The following is a 19,073-nucleotide window of genomic DNA, read 5'->3' as shown; positions in this document are numbered from 1 at the left end:
AGTAAAGTTCAATTCACCCAATGTAATTGACCTTTGTCCAAATGTTATATCATTGAACGCTAATGAACCGAATCCAAGAAGGTCAAAGAGAATAGCTTCCGCCTTTGCTTTGAAAAGAATTAGAGATTCAAACAATATGTAGTGTTATTTGATTTAGTATATAAACTTTTGTTTTAAATTGTTTTATTTTAGCTTTACCACTGATGACGGTCACTGTATATGTGACCGAAATATCTGGTATTTTTGTGAATTTCTATCACTGTTATAAAAAACACTGTCTATTAAAAGGATTTTATCCCTATTTGAACTTTTATTTATTTTTTAGCGACATCTTGATCTAACCCCATTAACAATGAGACTTAGCTAACACCTAGATTTTATGTAATGCAAGACCCATTCATAATAAGATTTAGTCAGGTTCCTAAGGTAGGAGCTGTCGGCGCCGAAATTCAAGTTATTTAAACTCTATGAACTCATCTAAGCCTGCCAATTAGCGGATTTCATTATCAGTCTTTAATGTGAATAAAAGCAGGTGACAGGACGATGAATCGAAAATCAAATCGAGAATTGTGGTTTTTCAAAGGGTCGAAGTCGCATCGGGAATCTAGTATATTTCCTCGATTCTTGAAATGATTCCACTGTGTAAATAAGCCTTTCTTAAGAAGAAGATACTTTTTTTTTCAAATAACTATTCCTTTACATGAAGTTCTACTTGAACTAACTGTCTAACTAGGCCCAACGTTACTAAAGTCTTACTTGAACTCACTGAGATTGGATGATCAAATTTTATTCCTTTTAGTTTGACGACACTTACTATTTGTCTGTTTGTTTTTCTTTATTCGAACTTAAGAAAGTTCAGTTGCAACAAATTGAAAAGTAGAAATTCCTAGAAGAATAAGAAGAAGCTTACCCATAATTGGTCGTCTTTGCCAGGTGGACTTTTCTTAATAAATGCTCCAAAATATGTTGCTATATTTCTATGGTGACTAAACTGAAATCAGAAAACCACTTAATAATTAATACCAAAAATAAAACAATCATCAAAGTTCGTTCTAAGCTACATTAAGTCCTTTTTGAAAGAAAGTGTTTATTCCAGAATTTAATGGGGAAAAACAATCTGTGAAAATTAGAGTTGAGGCTGAATAGCGTTGCTTTATTTTAGTATTAGTTCTAAATAACAAACAGTATTTCAAAGAAAAGTAAAGAGCAAGGTTAAAACCGGAAAGGACAGAAGCTCTTTAACAAAAGAAAACAGAAGTTTCAATTCTTAGAAGAGTATTACCAAGGGTCTGGTATTGCCCAGAGTCTCGGGCAAGTGACCCAAAAATTTCAAAAATTTGTGAAAAATTCAAATTTTTTTCAGAATGTGGGGCTAAGCTTAGGCAACGAATAGGTACTATTTGAAAGATAAAGATGGCTTTAAACGATTGTTTTGCCTGTTGTTTCAAGCAAATTTATGGTCCTATGTCAATTTTAAATTCTTGGTCAACCTTCTTAAGACCATAGGCGGGTGTGCCTTGTTTGCCTCTTTTTGAATTCTTGATCAACATGCCTAAGACTCTAGGCAGGCATGCCTTTCCAAAAACTAACCTGACAAGTATGTGTCCAATAAGAGAGTCCATGCATACTCCTGCCATTTACCCGTGCCCCAGCCATTTAAACATTTCGAGGCATGTATATTTTTTTCTACTTTTCCTTTTATATCCCACTTTTTTAAATTTCTTCTTTCTTTTGTTTGCAGGAGACTAGAGATAGAAGCCGACAAAGTAAACAAAAACCATGATCATTGTTTACGTTTTATCTAAAAGCCTGGCACCAAAGGAAGAGGGCACCAAATACGCAATACTTATATTTACACACGGACTCCCTGCAAGGTTAGACCAACTGGGAAATACCCCCCTCCCCGTAAGAGTCAGATTTTTGCGCATCCAACAAGTTTACAGTTCTTACTATAGAATTAATTTGTTAATGAAAATGAGTGCGGTAATGACCTTCAAAATTCATTAGGTCACAAATTAAAAATTAAACTTGCAATGTCAAATTGTCTAAGTTGGGTTACAAAAGAAAGTGAAAACAATCAGAGCAACATATTTTACGTAGAAACAGGGTTCGATTTCAGATTGAAAATCTCCTGCCTACTGAAAAAAAAGAAACACCGAAAAAATAAGTTTATTCCCGAAAAGCGTTAGACAGTTTCAGTTCTATATAACCTGATGTTATATTGTGAATGCGTCCCTAGGCGATGTAATCATTAGATCACCTTGAAATTACTCCAGAATTTGCGAGGTTTGCACTAAACTAGATTGGTTTTATAGAAGGAATTCTGAAAAAGAACTTGAAAGACCTTTAGTATGTTCGGATATGATTTTAATCATGAAATGCCCCAGCCCCTTTAAACAACGGAAAACTGAGCACCTGTTGTTATCATTAGCATTGACCCAAACTAAAGATAATAAAGATTCAAAACTAAAAGATAATGGTGCTTACGCATCGTAATTCAAATTGGTAAAACTGTATCTGTACGCAGGGGAATAGGGGGGGGGACACTTCCCTTCCTTAAATTCTTCTGAGTGACAACGCCTCCCTCCTTTCAAATGTTACTTTGTGTAGTTTTGGACATGAAATACACATTCTTTGTAATTTGACCCCCCCCCCCCGAGAAATGCTAAAACTATAAGTGAAAATTATGCTGTTTTAAGTCTTGCTGGAAACTTTAAAGCGAAGACATTCAAGTAAGTAAATCATTTTCCAATGCCCTGTTATAAGGGAACACATGTGAAAAATGTGTTTGGTTTTGTTTAAAGAGTAGTTTAAACTTGAGCAGAAAGAGCAAGAGGTTGGAGGAGGCACCCCTTTCACATTTAGGATAATTTATGTGTGTTTTAACGGTTCTTTTTTAAATCTTTGCCCAATTTTTTAAATTGCTTTAGAAAAATATAAACACGCCAATGCGTGTGCCACAAATACATCTCCATGACTAATATGTTGCTTCCTACTCACTCCCACTCTTCTGTTATAGTATTTACGCTATGAAGAATCTAAAAAAATCAGAAGGATACATTAACAGTTTTACATTATGGTACATTGAAGCTAATTCCCATCAAAAATTTAAAATTACAAATGTGCGAATCCAAGATAAAATATTCTCACAAGTATTTAGCAAAGAATGAAAGGAACTTCTTTACCTTTTTCAGAACATTGATTTCCAGTTTTATTTCTTCTTCTTCATCCTAGAAAGAAATCAAAACGAGAACTGTAAGTGATTATTTTTCTGAAGCAATTCTTCTTCTTAGCATCATAGAGCAGCTTATGAGGTTACTCATGACAAATGGATTGACAAAAATACCGAATTAAACACTGAAGTAAGAAGCACCTTTTTGGCTTAAAACTTTTTAGTATTATTATTTCACAGGACATTACTCTTCACTTAAAAAGCACAAATTGCAGGTACTACTGTTACTACACCATCCAGTAGATAGATACTATATCAATGGCTTTTAAGCTGTCTTTTTCTGGCCTAAGTTGACCAATGACCTTAAAATGAATGGCTAATTAACACCTTGTGTTGGACTACATTTACTATATATAAATGAACCTCAATCGGTAGTTCATTTTATAGTCTAATAGCCACCTTCCACAGGAAAAGGCAGTAGAAGCTTTTGTCTTTCAATCATCTACCTTCAAACGTGGAGGGATAATCCCTCCCTCTCTAAGAATTGGACGACACTCAGACGTGTCATTCCAGAATTTTTTGATTAAAAACACGTCAAACATCTGAAGATATAACTGACCATGGTCAACCAAAGCACTACATAAGTTAAAAAATATGGACGCGAAATCTGATGCTGTTCAGCTTCAATTGAATTTAGGTGAACCATCATGCTCAATGGGATAACTAGCCTGGGTGGATTCTAAAAGTGCCGCCCCCTTTCTGCGGCTAATGAATAACCACCCCCTTCTATGTCTTAAAACGGGCTATTTTAAAAACTGATGGTGAAAACATTAATAATATTCAACTGTGTAGCTTTTTTTGTGAACATCATAGTTGTTCCCAACAATTATTGTTTCGACAGAGTGTAACAATTATTTACACTAATTTCGTCAATTTTTAAAAGATGATCAAACCCAAGTATACCATGCTTTAGTTTTAGGTGTTTTTTTCACTGGAGCATCTTAGCTCACTCTTTATGAAAAAAAAAAAAAAAAAAAAATTATGAACTTAGTTATTGATCCTTGATTTCTATTGTCATAGCGCACATTCTAATACTAACCAAAAAGAAAAGATAATACTTTTTTAGTTGAATAGTATTTTCAATTATAGTAACAAACACACAACACGTAATTTTGCAAATACATATTTTGGGTTTATACCTAATTTATTACTTGGTGACTTTTATGATATTTTCAAAGAAAAAAATAACAATCATTAAAATATTGAAAACGACATCAAATAAGTCGGTCATCTCAAGACAAAGGATGGTTCCCAAAGACAGAGGATTTCTTCGGAAGATCTCCCCAAACGACTTGCTGGTTGGAGGAAGGTCAAGCTTCGAATAAAAGTCTTTATACCCATTTTTAAGATGAAGGAGTACATATTTATAATTGTTTTCAGTTTTTAAGGAGGGTTTTAGCGATATCCGCGAGCCTTCCGCCTGGTTCTACAGCAATCCAAATAACTGGTGCAACTTTTGACAAAAGGGGCAACATTCCATTTTAGGATGACATACATTAAAATCATCTGATTGACTAGTGAAGTTGAACTAAATATCCAGGAATTTCCTTTCAATGTGTAACATCGAGCGTTTGCATGCATTTTTGCAATGAAAAATTGCATGTTCATCTATTTTTTTTTCCATGAAGGGCTAGATGATCCCCATAGGCCCTCCCCTGGTTTGTCATGATATGAGCAATGGTACGATTTTTGTCACTAATCGCAGCATTCCATTTTAGAATGACCTACTTTGAAGTCACCTGATTGACTAGTGCAACTGACACTAAATATCCAGGGAATATGCTTCCATGAATAGTATCTAATTTTGAATAATTTTTAGAAAAACACTCCTTTTGAAGACTCACTCAAAAACACTCAATGCAGCTAAAATACTCAACTCTAAATAACTTAAATTACACTACGCAGCTATGTTTCAGCATCTTTAATGTCCTTGACCAGTTACAAATTGATCTGGATGAAAACTGGTAATTAAAGGGGGTCACACCGTCCCTCAAAGAAAAAGTTTCCAAAAACAAATTCCAAGATATTTACAATTCTACTTATAATTCCAAGCGTTTCTGATTTTTTTTTTTTTTTTTCATTTGGCTAAAACACTCAAAATAAAAGAAATACTGTGTGTGTATATTAGTAGCCATTCATTGAATTTTTACCTTTTTTATAATATTTTAATATAATAACAACTATAAACAAGGGAGAATACGAGAATCCCTTATGCAAGTAACTTATGATGAGTTCTGATAAATTTTTTTTAGAAAAATAGGCTAAACTTGACAAAATTTCTAAAATAAACAAGTTGTCATAATAACTACAATAAATAACGTTTTAAAGACTCTTCTAGACAACGGTCTTCTAGGAAGCCTCTGACAGAATTTGGAGAAAAGCATGCTAAAATTATCAAAACTATGAAAATAAACTTATCAACAGCCTAATTATGGCACATTGTGTGATGAAAAAACCACCAGTTTCAGTACTAGCAAAATAAACGGTATTGTTTTAACTATGCAATTATTGTCTTGAATTATACAACATATCGTTTATATTTAGGGTTTACAAACTTTCTCAAGGATTTTGAATCAAAATTTTAAAATAGCGAAAAGAATTAGTACATTTGTCCTAGTTTTAGGGTATCCTAGGTACAGTACAAGTATTTCCTACAAGCAATTACATGCTTCTATTTCATGTTGTATATAGCCTGTTTTCTATTAATCGCGTCATTGGTAAATAATTCCCAGATATATTTATAAATTAAACTTACTTCTGTGACATCCATAAGCTTAATTGCAGCAAGTTGACCTGTTTTTGTGTGGCGTCCCTGAAAGAAAGTGGTCAAACTAAAAAGGTTTACTTTCACTATAGATGACAATAGCGTCAATTCACTAGACGTTAGAGAAGGAAATAATTTAATTTTCAAAATCTAGGGGTAAAATTTTATAGTTCAGTTTAAATGGAAATACAAAAAAGTATTTTTCAATAAAATTACAAAAAAAAGATATTTTTCAAAATCTAGATGATGATGCAGTTGCGCGTGGCCCACGAATTGGCACACCTGGTGAATGAGCCTGAGAAGTCAAACCAATATCTGAACCTCAATGACAATTTTACAAACAAAACAAAACTAGAAAAAATGTATATAATAACAAATATTTTTGTTCCAAATAACAAAAAAAGTTCAAGTGAATAAATTCCACATTTTTTTTTTTTTAGAAGCCAGGTTGACTAACACACGACTAATTTGACATTGACTAAACACGAGTTAATCCTTTATTAGTGGTTAATGTGCTAGTAAAATAGAAAAAAGCTATTTGCCAGTTTAAAATGTTCATATTTGATTTAAAATACTTCAGTACAATGTCCATACAGTAAAGCAAACAGAAAATTCGAAGACTTCTTTTACAAAATAATTAGTACATTAAAATACACAAGCAATGTACATTGTTCACCACTTTCTGTGTTGTTTGTTTAGCAGTTATTAAATTTATAAATGAAACCAATAAGAGACAGTTATGTAAAGGTGTCTAAGAGCGCCTTCTACACAAACATTTTTGTATATTAAAGTTGAACCGAAAATGTCTCTAACAAGAATAATAATGAAAAAACAGAAAAGGATATAAAAAAAATTAATAAGCAGATCCACGATTTCAAAACCAATAGAAATTGCTGAAAAGTAGCTCCAAGAAAAAAAAATTTCTGTAATATTTCTATCACAATTAATAGAAAACACATTTGTATTTTCTTGTCACATATCAATAATTTTCATTTTTTTCTGCTACTTCTATTTGAAATTTATAGACAAGTCTTTGAACTAGACTTTGCTTTGACCTTATTTGCAACATTCTAACATTTGTCACATCCATACATTATACAGTTTCTAATTTGCAAGAGTCTCTTAACGAAAAATTAAGCAAGAAAAAACGAAAATTTTAATAAAGAAAAAGAAAATTTTAATAAAGCAGTGAATAAATAAGGAAAAGGGCTAAATAGTGTTACTGAAAAGCCCGCCTGCTGTTAAATAGAAGAAGAAGAAGAAACCCGTTTTTTCTTGCTTAATTTTTCGTAAATGGAAAAGCAGTGTGATCTAAGAAATTATTTAGTCTCTTAACCATAATTAAATAGAAAAAAAGTTTTTCCAACTGACAGTAAGCAGCAATATCAAAACCTAAAAGGAACAGAAACTACTCCGTAGATGAGGGGGGAGGGCTGTCCATTCCTCAATCCTCGATTTTTGCACTAAAGCCTTAAAGTTATTTAAAATACTTCCGATTCAACGGTACTTCGGTCTGAGCAGTCTTTCTTAAAGAATTATGACAGAAAGGCAAACTTAAGTCACTTTAGGCCAACAGAAGTCATGTTTATGAACAACGTAACTGAGCTATCAATTGTCCTTTTCATGACAAAACAGCTGACAGTTGGACTGATATCATACCACTGTTGCAGCCTATTAAAACTGAGAAAAGGGTAACAAACACAGGAGTCAAACACTGAGGTAAAATGCAACAGAAGCACGAAAACAAGACAACATAGGAAGGAAGGAGCAAAGGAACAGCACATGAACGAAAATAGGAAATACCACAGGAACAACAACATGAAAAGATACAGGAGCCAAGGATACAATAGCAACAAAGACAGGCGCAAAAACCAGACCAAACACTAGGACAAACACCAAGAGCAAGAAACACAGATACAAACACGGGAATGAACAGAGGAACAAACAATGTAACAAAATTTCAGTTGTAATTTTATGACAAAATAACTCACAGCTAATATGACATCATACCACCGTCAATACCTATTGAAATTAAGCAATGAAGAAGAAATTGAAATCCCTCATAGTTGGTAGCAGATCGAAATCATAAGCATATTACTAAAAGTCCCATGTCCAAATAATCTTCACTGGAAGTTTTCAGTCCTCAATCTTAGTAATTGAAGAAAACCATTTAAGATAAGAAAGACAGAGGTCACTTAAAATTTCAAATTTATAAGTATTAATCTAAAAGGGTAAGCTACCAGATAATGTTTGTTCAGTTCTGCTGTAAAATCTTTGTCATTGAAAAAGAAAATGAATGTAAAGTTAGAGGAGGGGATCAGAAACATAAAGCCCTGTTTATTCATTTAACAACACATACATGTTAGTCCTTAGGAGAAATAACAAATCTACAAACCTTATACACTTGTCCATAAGTTCCATTCCCAACAACTTCTATTAGTTCAAAGATGCCAGCTGGATCTTTCAAATTAGATAGATCTATATCATCTAGAGTATGACCTGGTTGAGCCATCCTGTTGGAAAGAAGAAGAAAAATTAAATACTGTAAGGGTGGGGGATCTTGAAAATCGCCAATAAAATCGGATTTAGGCCAAAAACAGAATTTGTTGGGCAGAAGATTGAGTAGAAATTCAGCAAATAATACCTAATGAATTGACAAAGTGCATCAAATTTTCAGGCTATTCTGTACATTCAAGATAGTTTATACCATTTAAAGAACAAATAAAAGAGTCAATTTTTTTTTTTTTAGGAAAGCTATAACTACAGAAAATCTCACTTAAACATAGATTGAAGAAAATATTCTGTCTTTAAAAATGTTGTCAAACAGTTCATTTTATCAAACTGTAAGTAAGGAGTGTTATCATCTATAATAATTAGAAAAATCAAGAAGCTTCAAACTCATATGAGTGACTGGTGTACACTCTTCACTATTAATTATGTTCCTGCAAGCGGCTTTATTGCTTGGTATATCTGCACCTTCAAGCAAGCACAGCATAAACTACTTTACATTCACACTTAGATTTCTGTTTAATCTTAATTATATAAAAAAAACTAGTTTTTTAAACTGAAAGTAAGGAGCGACATTTAAACTTAAAACGAACAGAAATTATTCCGTATATGAAAGGGGCTGTCCCCTCCTCAACGCCTCGCTCTTTACGCTAAAGTTTTTTATTGTTTTAAAAAATAAAGTTGTGAGACAGAGTCAAACTTTAGCGTAAAGAGCGAGGCGTTGAGGAGGGGACAGCCCCATTCATATACGGAATAATTTCTGTTCGTTTTAAGTTTTTAGTCGCTCCTTACTTTCAGTTTAAAAAACTTGTTTTTTTTATTTAATTTCTGATCGTTTTTTAGTTAATGCAGCTTTTATTTGCATAAAATTTTACTTTTCTTTTGCTAAATGGATGTCTTTACAAATTAACTTTCGTAACTAACTTCTATATTCGTATATTTTTCTTCTGGCAAAAAATACAAAGTTGCAGATTTTTGCAGGTATGAGCTTGAAACCTATGTAATAGGGTTTTCTGATACGTTGAATCTGACGGTGTGATTTTCATTAAAATTCTTTCACTTGTAGGGGCCCTCTTTAAAAAATCGAGTAAATTTTCTCAGGCTCATAGCCTTTGATGAGTAATACTAAACTTAATAAAATTTATATATTTAGAATCAGCATTATAAACACATTCTTTTGATACATTTATTGACATCAAAATTCCGTTTTTAAAAGTTTCGATTACTATTGAGCCGTATCGCTTGTTTTTTTATTGTTTTTTTATTACGGTATATGTTATTACGTATATGAGGGGTTCTCCCTTAGTCAATACCACGCTCTTTACGTTAAAAGTTAAAAAAAAATTTGATTCACAAACCCCTGAATCACAAAGGCCGTTTAATTAGAATAGATAGCTCTTTTGAAAGCACTAAAACAAACTGTAGCGTAAAGAGCGAGGTATTGACTTGGGGGAGAACCCCTCACATACGTTATAATTTCTGTTCGTTTTAAGTTCTAATATTCCTTCTTACATTTCAGTTGAAAAAACTTGTTTTTTTATTTAATTTCTGATCTTTTTTTAAATAATGCTTGGAAATCCGGCGCCCCCTTCATAGAAATGCCCCTTACCCCACAGAAACATCCTCCACGGAAATATTCTCCAGAGTAACCCCCTCCTCTAGCCCCCCCTCCAGAAAAAAATCCTTCCTGAAAATGGTTGCATACTTCCCAATAACCAATAAATAATGCTGGCAAGTCCGGCGCCCCCTTCATGGAAATTTCCCTTCCACCATGAAAATTTCCTTCATGAACAGATCCTCCAACATAACCACAAACCCACCCTTCCCTCCCACTACCAGAAAAAAAAACTCCTGAAAACTTCTGTATACTTCCCAATAACCAATACTATATGTTAACATTGGGTAAAGTTCATAACTTTTAGCCAGCCCTCTGGGAACTTCGGGGGATTAAGTCATCCTAAAAGACATATTTATCATATTTTAGACCATGTTGAACAAAAGGGCTATCTCAAAATTTTGATCGGGTGACTTTGGAAAAAAAATAAGCGTGGGAGGGGGCCTATTTGCCGTCCATTTTTTTTGGTCACTTAAAAAGAGAACTAGAACTTTTATTTTCTGTTCCAATGAGCCCTCCCACGATATTCTAGGACCACTGGGTCAATAAAATCACCCCTGGGGAAAAAAAAAAAAAAAAAACAAATAAGCACGCATCCGTGATCTTTCTTCTGGCAAAAAATGTAAAATTCCACATTTTTGTAGATAGGAGATTGAAACCTCTACAGTAGGGTTCTCTGATACGCTGAATATTATTGTGTTATTTTCATTAAGGTTCAATAACTTTTAGGGGGTCTTTCCCCCTTTTTTTGAAAATCAGCAAAATTCTCTAAGGCGCGTAACTGGTAATGGGTAGCAATAAACTTGATGAAAGTTATATATTTGAAATCAGCATTGAAATCTGATTCTTTTGATATATCTATTGGTATCAAAAACCCGTTTTCTAGAGTTTCGGTTACCATTGAGCCGGGTCGCTCCTTACTTACAGTTCGTTACCACGAACTGTTTGAAAACAGCACCAGATGAAGGGCAATCACAAGTAATCCAAAGGCATAACAAAAACATCACATTCAATAATAGGTATGATGTCATACTCAATAATATTTTAAAATAAAGTAATTCATACATTTATGATAATAAACTTATGTATATATTAACCACCACCACCCCCATCCCACTTTCTGGCTGAAGGGCATATGAAATTGATATCAGCACAACTGGTTTGGACCTTAAGGGTCTAGTGCTGTATCCTCCTTTACTCTCATTTTATAAGTTGTATGTGTAATGTTACCATTGCTGTATTAAATAAATTACCTTGCATTCTCTCTGGCCTAAAAATAAAATGTTATTTTTTGTATCTATATTGTAGTAGTGATAGTGGTGGAGGGAGGAGGAGAACTGAAATTGTCCCTGGGTGCTGGGAACCCAGCTATGCCTCTGCTTGGTAACATTTTATATTATTGGCTCTACAGAGGGAAATATGTTGATAAAATAAATTAGTGGACATAAATTCCTTATTTTACACTTTTTCAAACACTTATTACACTTATCCAAATTTGTGGTAATGCATCCCACAAAAACCCCTTGATGGTCCCAATATATCCCTAAATAATGTATTAATTTGTTATTTTTACCTTGTGATGCATTGCATATGATACATACAATGCCTAACAATTTTTTTCTTGAAGTTTAGATAGGTATAGACCTGTCCTCTATGCAGCTGTCAGAGCCCTAGAAACAAAGACACAGTAGATAGGCTATAGGCTGGTTCCAAGTATATATTTAATAGTTAACCAGTTCTGAAAGAAACATGCTAATAAAATAAAAGTAGTACCATTAGATTTATTATTTTATGCTCTTCCCAGATATTATGGTTAATTTCTGACAATACACCTCCCACCCCAGATGTTCCATGATATAGACCTAATCTAATAATATATTTCTCTGCTAATTGAATTGTGTGATATGTCATAGGTTCTTTGTTAAAATGGGCCTCTTTAGTCTCAACTTGATGAAACCTAATTTTTCTGTAATTGATTGCAATAAGTGACAGAACTATTATATGAAATTTTTTGAAAAGTGGATAACAATGGAAGATAAATATTTAGTGGTTAGCATTCTGAAGGAAATATACTAATAAATAAGATTAGTAACATTAGATTTTTTATTTTATACTCTTTCGAAATATCATAGCCACTTTTCTGGCAAGGCACCCCAACCAATCATCCTAGATATAAAGCTAAAAATAGTTTTTTTATTAACTGAATCTTGTGATATGTCATAGGTTCTTACTTAAAATATGTTTCTGCAATCTCAAATTGATGAAATTTGGATTTGCCTGGATTGACTGCAATATTAGATATAATGTTATTTGAAATGATTTTAAATAGTAAATAGCAATGGAAGGAAACAAGATAATCCAAATAACAGTAACATGCTACATAAAATAAGTAAAAATTTCATTTTTTTTAGTGTTTTCTTTTACTGTTTTTCTATATTCCTAGGGCTATATCTTGGAGCATCATGGCGGGGGGGGGGGGGGTCATTATTGGAAAAGCAACTATGGCATTTGGAAAGCATGAAACAGGAATCTAGTGGTACCCTACTGCACTGGTAAGTATTTAGTGGCTGATCTCTTCTGAAGGAAACAAACTAATCTGGTATCATTGGATTCCTTATATTTAGCCATCTCTAAATATTATGGTTGCTTATCTGACAATGCACCCCCTCCCCCCTATTATGGTCCCATGTATAGCCCTATTGATATATAAAAAACTAAAATAAAACACTAAAACAATAAGATTTTTACTTTATAGTATGCAGCATGTTTTTACCAATCAGATTATGGCCTAACACGTTCCATCTCATTGTTATCCACTTTTAGAAATCATTTCAAATAATGTTATGATCATAATTTTCTAGTTACAAAATCAAACAAACTGAATTTTATATTCAAAATTGAATATATGTCTGTCCATCCTTTATGTATTACTATGCTGTTCATCCAATTACCTATAAATTTTAAGAAGTGGCTGAGTACACTGATTAATTTTTAGGTTTTAGTTTTCAACTGCTAGGTTTTAGATTTGACCCCCCACCCCCCATGGTCCTCTTAGTATTTTTGCACTAATGAAATAATGACCCCTCAATACAAATAATTTAGTTATTTCTGGTAAACTTATTTACTTTTTCTTGATTTTCAATTAATAGGTTAACTGATTATGGATTCCATTATCTGACATGCTGTACTTCTAGAATAATAAAATTACTTTTTCAGTAAGCTCTCTGAAATTGGTATTTAATAAAACTGTACTTTCAAATTCAAAAATACTACCATTGTTTTACATATGGGGAAAATTTACTGCAGGGGGTATTGACCATATTAAACTGTATCTGCTTTGCATATCTTTATTCAACTCTTTGCATATATAATCAAAATAAATTAATAAGGCAATTGATATAAATGTAGGGTCAAAGATATAGCCCTTAGAATACATAACAAAATAAAAGAAAACACCATAACAAAAAGAAGACAATGCCCTTCTGCCAACCCTGCCATGCTACAAAATCATCACTCAAATGTCAGTTAATAACAGTGGATCAGGCTGAGCTCAAATCTCAGCTTAAAAGTTTAATCCAAATAAGTCTGTTGGGTCAGATGCCATACATCCATAACTCTTAAGGGAAGCTCATTCCCAACTGGCAATGCCCCTCTCAAGACTCTTCCAGAAATCTATTGACACCAAAGTCATACCAATGGACTGGAAAGTAGCCCATATCTCGCCAAAACATAAAGGAGGAGACAAGAGCAAAGCTTGCAATTATTGGCCAATCAGTATTACATCTGCTGTTGGGAAAATCCTAAAAGGTATTGTCAACACTGCTGTTCTTAGACACTTGATCACAAATAACCTATCAAAACAACAACATGGTTTCTGACCAGGAAGATCAGTCAAAACCAATCTGATTGACTCATATAATAACATAACTGAGATCCTCAGCCTAGGTCTCCCAGTAGATATGGTCTTGCTAGATTTTGCTAAAGCCTTTGATAAAGTCTGCCATCAAAGGCTTCATTTGAAACTGAAGGTAATTGGAACTGAAGAGGGTGCGGTGGTCTGGATCATGTCTTTCCAACAGGGAATAGAGCAGCAGGTCAGAGTTTTTGGCAAAGGTGGCAGAGCTTACTACTCAGAAACAGCTGAGGTCTTAAGCAGGGTTGTTCAAGGAACAGTTTTAGGACCTACACTCTTCAATGTATTCATTAACAATGCTCCAAGAACCGTTACATGCAAACTTAGCCTGTATGCTGATGACTTGAAGCTCATTGGTCCTGTAGGAACTCAGCAAGGTGTGACCTCAATACAGTCAGATCTTGAGAGCTTTGGCAAATGGGCCAAAATATGGAGGCTCAAGTTTATTTTAGATAAGTGCAAGGTTCTCCATTACAGAAGAAACAACCCACAATGGCAATACTCTATGTCAGAAAATGTTGGTGTGAGACAACCACTTTCTGAGAGCACCTCTGAAAGAGATCTGGGGGTTGTTGTAGATGAAGACCTTAATTTCAACTGCCACACCCAAGCTGCAGTAGCAAAGGCAAACCAAACTCTCTGTCTCATCAAATGCACAACGACAAGTAGACCCCCAGCAATAATCACAAAACTCTACAAGAGCCTGGTGAGACCAAGATTAGAATTTGGAATGTGTGTTGCCACGCCAATTAATAAAACAGGCCAGATGGCCCTCGAATCTGTCCGAAGACAGGCGTCTAAATGCATAAAGGGGCTCAAAGACAAAGAGTTTGCATACTGACTGCAGTGCCTTAAGCTACCAACTCTAACATACCATCAGCAAAGAGGTGATAAGATAATGACTTACAAACTGCTCCAGTCTGATGACAAAGACTTATTCCAGCCTGTCCAATCATTAAGAACCAGGGGTCATTCAGCAAAGCTTTTTCGGAAGTGTGCTAATACAAGGAAAAGGAACCATTTCTTCTCCAACCACATCATAAGCCTTTGGAACAATCTGAGCAAAACAACAGTGAGTTCACCACCTGTTGACAGTTTCAAAGCAAATCTTGATAAGGAATGGGAGACCAAACTATGGCTCACACAATGGGATGAAGCTGATGTCCTGAAGCCCTATCATCACTAACTGGTGTACACTGGACTCATCCATATTGCTAGCAAGTGCAATTTAAGGAAACCAACAGTTTAAAACATGTTTCTAAACAAACTTTGAAAAGAGCCTAAAATACCTCAAAAACAACATCACAGCAAAAGTGGTGTCATTTGTTAGGGGGTTTCTGGCTCTTTTTAAAAAATTCTCCTAATTTGTTTTCATACTAAGATTTTACTATTAAGACTATGAAAATAATTGCCATCACTGAATCGGCTAAAAATGGCAATCTTTTCTCACTAGCCAAGTTTGTTTTAGATTACACATTTTTAAACTTCTGGTTACTATGGGCTATTTTGATCCCTTTTAACCCTTTAAGGGCTCAAAATGTAATTCCCCCAGAATCAAATATTGAATTTTGAAAGCAGTGGAGGTTCTAGACCTGGACAGCTATCCCCCAGATTTTATATCAATAAATTCCTTTTATTTCATATTTTTACATTCCTATGGTATATTTTTCCCTCCCCCTAGATTATGAGGCCTAGAACTGCTACTGTATAAAAGAACATTATATTAAGGAGTGGGGTAAAGTGCATTTGCAAAACAAATGAATGTTATATTTGGATTCATGATGCAATTCTGGGTATATATTTGCACATTAGGGGGTGGGGGTTACATGCTCTGTTAGGCTAACTATAGCCTATAGATTAACCTAAATATACAGGCTAGCCTAAATTATACATAGGCCTGCTCAATAAATTTTATAGTTTTACTCTTTTCTTCTGCTGCTTGTTCACTGTCAAAAAAAGGAGTAGCCAAGGCCTAAGTGCCATATCTGGCAATATTTTCATCAATGACACACCTTCAATCCCAGAGAATAAAATTTTTTTGTATACAGATGATTCCAAAATCATTGGTCCTGTTCATGATCCTCAAAGTGCCATAGCCATCCAGGCTGATCTTGATGCATTGTCAAAGTGGGCAAAAATCCTGGCACCTTGAATTTAATATCCAGAAATGCAGAATCAGTCATTTTGGAGCAAACAACCCTCTATGCTAGTATTTTATGGAATCCAGAAATGGTTCAAAACAGCCACTCATATGTAGTCATGATGAAAAAGATCTGGGAGTCTTGGTTGACGATAAGCTCAGGTTTAATTTTCATGCACAGTCTATAGTAGCCAGTGTCAAACAAACTCTCGGTTTAATAAAACGAACATACTGCAGTAGATCTCCAGCTTGGATCACCAAGCTCTTAAAGGGCCTGATCAAACCAAAATTGGATTTTCACTTTCATTCTAGCTAAATTATATAGCCCACTGCAAATTTACCACCCCTACCCCCCAATGTGCAAATATATACCCTGAATTGTCAACAGCAAAGTTTCAAATGACAAAACTCAGTGCTATTTTTGTTGAAAGCATTTGAAAAACTTGAGATGGTCCATATTTGAGTTACCTAATAAATGAGGTTTGAATTGTTATAAATAAGCATTTTTGGAACATATTACTCTTGAACAACTTATTTATAAACTAGTGATATGTTTTTAACCACTTTTCAATAACTTAACTAGTGTTGATAACTTCTTTGCATGGTTACAAAAATGAAATACCTTTGGGGGCCCTTTAAGAGCTCAAGATGCAATTAGCCTCAGAAGCAATTATTGAACTATGAAAGAGCATAAAAAAGGCATTTTCGCTTTCATCTTAGCTAAATTATAAAGCCCACTGCAAATTTACCATTCAGGGTATAAATTTCCACAATGGGATAGTTGGGAGTAAAGTTCAAATTTTCTCTATAGTCAGAATTGCACCCTGAATCTAAATTTAATATTCATTTGCATCAGAAATGAGCCTTACCCCCACTCCCAACCATAATGTACACATACATACCCTGAATTGGTATATAGCCTATAGGAGTGAGGGTTGGATATCTACCATACAGCTAATATAAAATAGCATAGTTTATATATAGAGAACCTTAGCCAATCATTATATATATAATTTTTTTAGCTGACTAGGTGGCTAAAATTGATGAAAATGTACATACAAGAATCTTTAAATTTGCCAACTAGTCAGCTATCAATAAACTTTCTAATATACTTGTGAAATCAGCCAACTAGTTGGCTATTAAGATCTCAGGTATATATAAGCTTCAGTTTAAAATAGCAAACTAGTAAGCTGTCAATAAAGTTTTTAATACACTTTAGAATTTGCTAACTAGTTGGCTATTAAAGTCTCAGCTATATACACATGTTCAGATTAGCCAACCAGTTGGCTATTAGATCTCACCTATATATACACATCAGCGTGAATTAGCCAACTAGTCAGCTAATAAGACAATTTTATATGCTTTATAGAATTAGCTGACTAGTTGGCTATTAGTATCCCATGTATATATAAACTTTAGTTTAAAATATCCAACTAGTCAGCTATCAACAAAGTTTCTAAAGTTTCACTTGTTTAGATTAGCCAACCAGTTGGCTATTAGATCTCATCTATATATACACTCCAGCCTGAATCAGCCAACTAGTCAGCTAATTAGAGAACCATATATACTTTATAGAACTAGCTAACTAGTTCACTATTAATATCCCATGTATATATAGACTTTAGTTTAAAATAGCCAACTAATCAGCTATTGACAAAGTTTCTAAAGTTTCACTTGTTTAGATTAGCCAACCAGTTGGCTATCAGATCTCACCTATATATACACCTCAGCCTGAATTAGCCAACTAGTCAGCTAATTAGAAACCCATATATACTTTATAGAACTAGCTAACTTTAGTTTAAAATATCCAACTAATCAGCTATCAATAAAGTTTCTAATAGACAGTAGAATTAGCTAACTAGTTTGCTAATAAAGTCTCAGCTATATACGCATGTTTAGATTAGCCAACCAGTTGGCTATTAGATCTCACCTATATATATACACTCCAGCCTGAATCCGCCAACTAGTCAGCTAATTAGAGAACCATATATACTTTACAGAACTAGCTAATTAGTTCACTATTAATATTCCATGTATATATAGACTTTAGTTTAAAATAGCCAACTAATCAGCTATTGACAAAGTTTCTAAAGTTTCACTTGTTTAGATTAGCCAACCAGTTGGCTATCAGATCTCACCTATATATACACCTCAGCCTGAATTAGCCAACTAGTCAGCTAATTAGAAACCCATATATAGTTTATAGAGCTAGATAAGTAGTTGGCTGTTCATATCCAATGTATACATAAACTTTAGTTTAAAATATCCAACTAATCAGCTATCAATAAAGTTTCTAATAGACAGTAGAATTAGCTAACTAGTTTGCTATTAAAGTCTCAGCTGTATATACATGTTTAGATTAGTCAACCAGCTGGATATTAGGTCTCATTTTTTACATAGGCTACAATTCAGCATGGATAATTCAAGTACTCACATAACAAGAGAGCTGCGCATGTTCTATAGAATTGGACAACCAGTTAGCTGTTAATATCCCATGTGTATATAAACTTTAGCTTAAAATAGCAAAATAGTCAACTATTACTAAAATTTCTAATATACTTGAGGAATTAGCTAAAAAGTTTACTGTTAAGGTCTCAACTATACATATCTTTCAGCAAGAAGCAGCCAAAAATTTAGTCATCAAAACAGTTTCTAATAGCCCACATAGCAGAATTAGCTAAGCATTTGGGTATCTCACTGTTTATTCTTTGTGTTTTTGAAAGTCCTACCAAATTATTAAATTTCTGTGATTTGTTGGCTAACATTGTTTTTGGCAATGTTTTACCTTAAATTGCAGCTAGGAGCAATTAAGGATTTCTCCTTGTAGAGCTCCAGAATGATGATTAATTGTATGCAAGAATCACTGGTGACCAGGTGCTGCTCCATCTTTGATAGCATCCC

At 33.8% G+C, this 19,073-nt stretch overlaps 1 protein-coding gene across 3 annotated transcripts in view; it reads right to left on the bottom strand.

Moving 5' to 3' along the window:
- The window catches only part of msn (serine/threonine-protein kinase msn), a 120,974-nt gene that overhangs the window by 88,457 nt on the left and 13,444 nt on the right, over positions 1–19,073 (bottom strand). For all 3 annotated transcript variants that reach the window (XM_089090479.1, XM_089090480.1, XM_089090481.1), the window contains exons 2-5: positions 8,392–8,509; positions 5,988–6,044; positions 3,186–3,230; positions 911–991 (exon numbers count right to left, since the gene is read on the bottom strand). In XM_089090479.1, the coding sequence (XP_088946605.1) occupies positions 911–991; positions 3,186–3,230; positions 5,988–6,044; positions 8,392–8,508 (300 nt within the window). In that variant the 5' untranslated portion in view covers position 8,509. The remainder of the gene's footprint in view (positions 1–910; positions 992–3,185; positions 3,231–5,987; positions 6,045–8,391; positions 8,510–19,073) is intronic.

The sequence above is a fragment of the Artemia sp. Qi Xiang Cuo genome, chromosome 6, assembly GCF_049724085.1.
Source record: "Artemia sp. Qi Xiang Cuo chromosome 6, ASM4972408v1, whole genome shotgun sequence".
In the NCBI taxonomy this organism is placed as follows: domain Eukaryota; kingdom Metazoa; phylum Arthropoda; class Branchiopoda; order Anostraca; family Artemiidae; genus Artemia; species Artemia sp. Qi Xiang Cuo.
The sequence above is the reverse complement of the archived record's forward strand: the minus strand, read 5'-3'. Positions and strand labels throughout refer to the sequence as shown.